The sequence below is a fragment of the Alosa alosa genome, chromosome 7, assembly GCF_017589495.1.
Source record: "Alosa alosa isolate M-15738 ecotype Scorff River chromosome 7, AALO_Geno_1.1, whole genome shotgun sequence".
NCBI lineage: Eukaryota > Metazoa > Chordata > Actinopteri > Clupeiformes > Clupeidae > Alosa > Alosa alosa.
This window is the reverse complement of record NC_063195.1, coordinates 25,021,141-25,028,640: the sequence shown is the minus strand read 5'-3', so window position 1 is coordinate 25,028,640 and position 7,500 is coordinate 25,021,141. Positions and strand designations below refer to the sequence as shown.

The 7,500-nt window shown below is 44.5% G+C and overlaps 1 protein-coding gene across 6 annotated transcripts in view; it reads left to right on the top strand.

The window, feature by feature from the left end:
• Positions 1-7,500, top strand: part of sh3pxd2aa (SH3 and PX domains 2Aa) — a 119,281-nt gene that overhangs the window by 40,149 nt on the left and 71,632 nt on the right. For all 6 annotated transcript variants that reach the window (XM_048247137.1, XM_048247135.1, XM_048247138.1 and 3 more), the window contains exon 5: positions 4,208-4,299. In XM_048247137.1, the coding sequence (XP_048103094.1) occupies positions 4,208-4,299 (92 nt within the window). The remainder of the gene's footprint in view (positions 1-4,207; positions 4,300-7,500) is intronic.

The window sequence follows — 7,500 nt, the reverse complement described above, 5'->3', positions numbered from 1 at the left end:
TGCACAGCATCTCTGGAGGGTCTCTAATAAGGCTATCTTGGCAGCCCGAGCGCAGAGAGCTTTAAATGGGCCTTTTTACCAGAGTGAGTCTTGACTTGAGCTTCAGAGCTTTTCAGAGAATCAGAAATCAAACAAACTGTTCATATCAGTCAGCTGGTGGGTGGGCTGATTTTACCTTCAGCTACAGATACACACACACACACACACACAGAGAGAGAGAGAGAGAGAGAGAGAGAGAGAGAGATGATAGACTGATAGACTGCAGTGAGGTAGAATTAAGTGTTGCCTGTGGAGATCTATGCTGGCTAAAGCCTGACTCACCACGTGAACTGTAATACCTTCACAGACGCCTTCTCTCTCTCTCTCTCTCTCTTTCTTTCTTTCTCCTTAAAGCCCCTCTGTGTAAGAATTTCTCCCATCTAGGTGTTATATTGCAACCAACCTCTCAAGTGCCTCGTTTAGAACTACAGTAGCCATTGCACATCAAAAACTGGCACTAGTTCACTTCACTTCACTTTAGTGTCACTTCAGCCATGCCTACTGGTCGGGGTTCGAACCGGCAACCCTCCAGTTACAAGTCCGAAGCGCTAACCAGTAGGCCACGGCTGCCCCCCATAACAACATATTAATATAATTTTGTGTACTAATGTATTGCTATTGCTTGTGTGTGATGCTAATGAAACACTCTTTCGGACACAGAATAAATAGTTTAATGGGAATTAAAGTGAATGGGAAAGTGAATAGGAACAGCTAGTGATTTCTGCTAGCTAGGTAGCAGCTAAGGACTTTGGTTAAACATGTAGGCCTATATTGTTGCAAACTAACCTGAAATAATACATTCAGCAACTCTGTGGTAGTCTACTAGTTCTAGCAAAACTATGTCAGCTTAGTTTATCAACTGGCTCTGGGTCTAGAGACTAGAGATCAAGTGAGAAAGTGACACGAACAATTATTTTTCTCTTTATTTATTTTATTAGAAAATACAATTTCAATGTCAGGATGTTAGGAAAGACATGTGGCTTGTAGAAAATGGGTTCATAACTTACATTGCTGAATGTAGGGAAATTCTGCAGATGAATCCAAGCTAATGTTTTTTTTTTCTATGCATGATAGATGCCAAAGACTCTGTAGACTGGCACTGGCCACCGTTATTTTAAAATGGCTCACGCACATGGAGAGTCGCCCCTATGCTATGTAGATCTAAATGAGGATTTCTAAGCCAATAGGTATGCTTCAAATTGGTGGTGGTGTTTAAACATGAATGGGGCCACATTTATGAATGGGAAATGTTGATTTAGTTAACAAACAACTGAAAACGTTCCACAGGGGACCTTTACACTTTTTTTCTGTCACTCTATGTTGCCATGTCTCTGTCTCTCTCTTTCACACAAACACACACACACACACACACACACACACACACACACCGTACCAAGGGAACTCCCCAATGAGCCGTCTCAAGGCCCCTATCTCAACATTCACACAATACTGTGCCATGGAGTCACAGCTGCCAGAGATCATTCCCTAGTCCAGGACATGGGGAGAGCCACCTATTATGGGATGCCTGCGAGCCAACCAAACAATAGCAACAGTAACCACGACAGCCTCAGCCTCACAGCAGGTCCCGGAAGGCTCGACAACCGCAAACAGGCTCCGGCAGCTGTCACTGTTCTTCCTCCTCCTCCTCCTCCTCTCCTCCTCCTGTGTGTTATCTATCTTGAGATAGATCCTTGCAGACAGAATGCAAAACCAGTCCTGGCAAATTAAGTCTTTATCTCCCAGTCTCTATTGTGCACGGGTAACAGTGTGCGCACACTCTCTCTCTCACACACACGACACACACAGAGGATATCATTTTGGTGTCCTTTGAAGTACACAACAGCCTTACTGGTCCCTTCCTGTTGTTATGGGGGGTGGGTATGATAAGTGGGAACTTGAAGGATCCCCTCTACTAATTGCCTGGCTCTTCCTCAGGAGGGACAATCCCCAGGGACCACCACACACACACACACACACACACACACACACACACACACACTCTCACACCATCTTTCTCTCTCTCTGCATCCTCCCATCCCACCCCACTCGGCTGCTAGTGATTCAAGATATCTACTCACCCCACATCAGCAATGTAGATTCAATTTAGACCACATTTGTCATTTGTAGTCTATTTACAGTACAGCCTAGTTCTATTTACAGTACAGCCTAGTTCTATATATTTTGATTTTTCGACTGCCTTTAAGACCACTTAAGACCCTGACACACATAATACGCACTTGCACTGTGCGTGTGGATTTTAGCAACGGGGTGAAATCTAGTTATGGCGTTTGTTTTATTGATTTGCACAACCTTCTACATTCCGTATCACAAACCAAATGAGGTTACATTTACATCAGTGCAAGTAAGACAGGTCCCTGCTTAACAAAAGAGAAAAAAAAACACTAGCAAGCACACCTACACCCTGCTTCATCACCTGATGGGCGTGAAATCCAGAGAGTGTCATCCTCTCCCTGTCTCTGAATAGCTATTTCATGCTGATTTGTTGAAGCCATCACAAAGCATAAAGCAGACACAGCAAGAAGAGTTGCATTAAATAGCTCTCAATACAAATTTAAAGTTTTTGCCTGAAATTGCACTGTGCCTATGCCAAGGGCATTGTTCCCACCTCTTCTGGGGCCTACCATCAAATGTTGGACCTCTATAGAAAGCTGAGAACCTCTAGTTTTCGTAGGAAACAGTCAACATAACTGTGTGATGTACTCACACAGAGTTACAGAGGCTAGAATATAGTTTTTTCTTTCTGCCGGATTACAAGCATCTCTGAACCGACCACATTTCAGACCTCTGGGTCACTTGATATCCCTTAGAAACACAACTGGGCCCTAGCACCAGGTCTTGTGAGGCTGTGTGCAAAAGTAGATCAATATAGAATGAAAATATGAGTGCCTTAGACCATTATTTGCCAAGGTATGCTCATGCGTTTTGTAAAATGCCTATGGAAACTCCCCATAGGACTTTTTGTTATCCAAAATGCATACTGACACTCAAATGCTTACTGCACATGAATCCCTTTGTGTAGAAGCATAATCCTGGTCTCAAACGAAAGGTAACACTTTGAGGTTTCTTGTGGACTATTTAGATTGTATGACAGGTGTTCTGATATAGACTGACTACACAAAATATGGAATAATTACAAAAAAGTATCTATTATTGCATTTACTTTGTTGGTTCAATGAATGTGTATAAGATAAACTATACATCTGTACAACTAATATTGGATAATACCAAATGAAGATTCAATTTCTATGGATTCTTGTGAATATTTCAGTACCCAATATGTTGCATCTACTTATGGTGCTGCAGCTACACTGCAGCCAGAAGTCAGGGTAGCACCAAAAGCGGAGGAGGGGGAGGGGGGCATTTTGGATCAAATTTAATTGAGACATAATGAAATTAATCTGAGAATGTAAAGCACTATACAGATTGTACATGAAAAAAGTTGTCATTTTTGGATTCCCAAGAGCCAAAGCTTTGAAATGGTGTATAACATTACTATGCTACATAGCAATATGGTGCATACAATTGATTTAGAATGTTGGGGGGAGGTGGGTAACTGTCCCGCCGGCGGGACATGAGGGTTAAACTGTTAATCAAGATGATGGAGGCGGTGTTGTTGAGAGGGGTTTTGTGTGTGTGTGTGTGTGTGTGTGTGTGTCTGTTTGTGTGTGTGTGTGGTGGTGGGGGGTGATTTATACAGCCAGTGATGAGGAGGGGTTTGCCGGCCACAGGGGGGAGGTAAGTTTAAAGAGTTCAGCTGAGCAGATGCTATAGTGGTCAGTGGAGAAACACACACACACACAACACACACAGGCCATTTCATGCTTGGCTCTTTGAAGGTTGGCAGTGGGATTCATTTGGTTCACTCCTAATTTTTGGCCTTCATTTAACTGAATGTATACTCTCTCTCTCTCTCTCTCTCTCTCTCTCTCTCTCTCTCTCTCTCTCTCTCTCTCTCTCTCTCTCTCTATCTCTCCCTCTCCCTCTCTCTCTCTCTATCTCTCCCTCTCGCTCACACACATACTCCTACTTGCTTTCTTTCTCCTGATTTCTCTCCCTCTCTTTTTCTGTCGCTATTTCCCCTCCCTCCCACTCTGTCCCTCTTCCTCCCCTCTCTCTCTCTCTCTCTCTCTCTCTCTCTCTCTCTCAGGCGCTGGTGAGGCTTCCGCCCCAGATATCCCAGAGTGAGGAAGTGCTGCGCTTCTTCGAAACAAAGCCAGAGGACCTCAATCCCCCTGTCGAGTGAGTGGGAACACACACACACACACACACACACACACACACACACACACACACACACTTTTTCTCACTCACATTATGCACTAAAATGCTAGTGCTGATGCAGACTCACACATATTTTAACAGGCAGGCAGCCTTGTTCACCCTCTCTCACATGCCACACACACGCACGCACACACACATGCACGCATGCACGTAAACGCACACACACACACACACACATATGCATGTGCCATTGGCAGTATTGCTGACCCTGGTGAAAAGCTTTATGAATTCCTTCCACTTTGGTAATGCACAGCATGCAGTCTCAACACCTGTTTTCCCCACACACACACACACACACACACACACACACACACACACACACACACACACACACACACACACACACACACACACACACATAGTCGCAAAATCACACCTCTATGGTCTGATCTCTGTGTGTGTGTGCGCATATATTTTGAAGAATACACACAGACTCACACGCATACTTAAAGTCACATCTACACTCGTGTGTGTGTGTGTGTGTGTGTGTGTGTGTGTGTGTGTGTGTGTGTGTGTGTGTGGGAGAATAGTGAATGCACACATTTGGTTCTTTTTTCTGGTGAAAAGTGCTAAGTGTCAAGTTTTGGATCCTGTGCCTGAAACTTTCCCATCCTGGTGTGTGTGTGTGTGTGTGTGTAAAGACAGTATAAGAATACCCTGTGTGTGTGTCCAAGTGAAAGGGAGAGTTTTATTTTTTTCCCCTCACACACTCCACATGCCCTTTTGAACTAAGGAAGTGTGTTGCCAGTCTTTGATTACCCCTGTGGGAGGGCTCTCCCTCCCTCCCTCCTCCGACACACACACACACACACACACACAGACACGCACACACACACCAACATGTGCTCACACACACACACACATGTGCTCACACACACACACACACACACAGACACACACACACACACACACACACACACACACACACACACACACACACACACACACACACACACACACACACACACACACACACACACACACACACAGACACGCTGACCCCAGACCAGGTTGGTCGCCTGTCCTCCAGTGGTCAGCAGCAGGTCCGGGGGTCGGGGGGAAATGACCCCAGATCAGCGTAGACCAGTCAGGAGCTTTCCTTCACCTCTGAAACCCTACACAGGAAGCAGGCCGGAAAAGGCTCTCTGTTCCACGGCCTTCTCTGATCTTTGTATGGCATGCTGTACAGTATCTTAACACACAGACACACACACACACACACACACACACACACACACACACACACACACACACACACACACACACACACACACACACACACACACACACACACATACAGAACTGTAACTACAAGTCAAGTGCAAAGATATAAGTTGCCTTTACATCCTGATTGTAAAAAGAAATAATCTGACAGTTTATAAACGGTATTTTTCGAAAAGTTGAAAAACTTTCTCACATAACTCACTCACGGCATATTTTAAAAGTAAGATTAAGTAACTGGTACTTAGTAGACTTTTTTATCCAAAGTAACACAGACTTACAACGGCAGGTTCTGAAATCAAACTTGGGCCGACTAACTGTTAGACAGCAACACCACTGTGTTCTGTATGAAGGAGAAATACTGTACTAGTATGTAAATCCAAACCACAGATAGGGCTTCATAATGACAAATAGTGTACTATTCATTATTGACATGTTTTTCCTACTGGTTACATAGGGAATAATATGTCTCTACTGTCATACCATAAGCACACAGACACACACACCACTTATCAGAGCATCAAAAATAACAGAAAATTACTGTGTGTGTGTGTGTGTGTGTGTGTGTGTGTGTGTGTGTGTGTGTATGTGTGTGTGTCATGAGTAGTTATTTGCAGACATTTCCGTCTCCATTCTGCTTTCCTATCAGTTAGAATTGATTATATTGATTATATATCTCTGCTTCTATTTTCTCTTTGTCCAACCGAACCTCTCTCTTTGAGCTTTTCTGAGTCCTCCTTCCCTCTTCTCTCTCTCTCTCTCTCTCTCTCTCTCTCTCTCTCTCTCTCTCTCTCTGTCACTCTCTCGCTCGCTCTCTCTCTCTCTCTTTCTCTCTCTTTAAGTTTGACCTTGTAGAATGAGAAATCTTTTCTCTATTCCACATTGAAATCAGGCGGTTGAACTCCAGGCACACAGGCTTTACACGACATTGCATTAAATGTACTCGACATTGAAAACACACACACACACACACACACACACACACACACACACACACACACACACACACACAGGCTCAGCTCACACTCATGTAATTATATTCTCTCTCTCTCTCTCTCTCTCTCTCTCTTTCTCTCTCCTCTCCACACACACATACTTGTGCCACTTGTGTAAAAGGGAGAGCACATATTGATTCTCTCCCCTCGTCCGAGCAGGTGCCTGCTAGAAAGTGGGCCATCAGTATTCCTGTCAGCGCCGTGAGACATGTCACACATACACACACACACACACACACACACACACACACACACACACCACACTGAAACACACACACGCCACACTGAAGCACACACACACACACACCACATTGAAACACACACGCACAGACACGCACATGCACACACACACATGTGCTCACACGCACCACACACACACACACACACACACACACACACACACACACTCACACACTCACACACACACACACACACACACAAAACTGTAAAGAATGCACAGAACAGCAAAACTGGTCCTGACAGTAGACCTGTCAACACTGTGAAATATAGGGCATGGTTCCACTGCACCAGTATGAGCCAGGACCACAAAAAAAGGAAGCATCCTGTGGTGTCTACACAGTGGAGCTACGGACTAGCCTCTAAATAAACACAATACCCAAAACACTTTAGATGTGTCATGTCATGCTCTTGTGTTAAAAAAAAGAGTGCACAAAGGCAGGGGAGAAAGTCGTTTCAACAGTTCTCAAATCAGTCTTGCTGCAGTGATTCTGATCCAGACAACATCGAGACCACAACTGTCCTGTGTGTGTGTGTCTGCATGGTAATGTGTGTGTCGCCGTGTCACCCTTGAGAACACACTTGCTGAGGGGAACCAATCCTATTTGCATTACTCGCCCAAGGTCGCACAAAAAAGCATCTGACGGATGAATGAATGGGAATTTCCTGACAAGTTGGTGAGGATGAGATCAGTGATGACCTGATT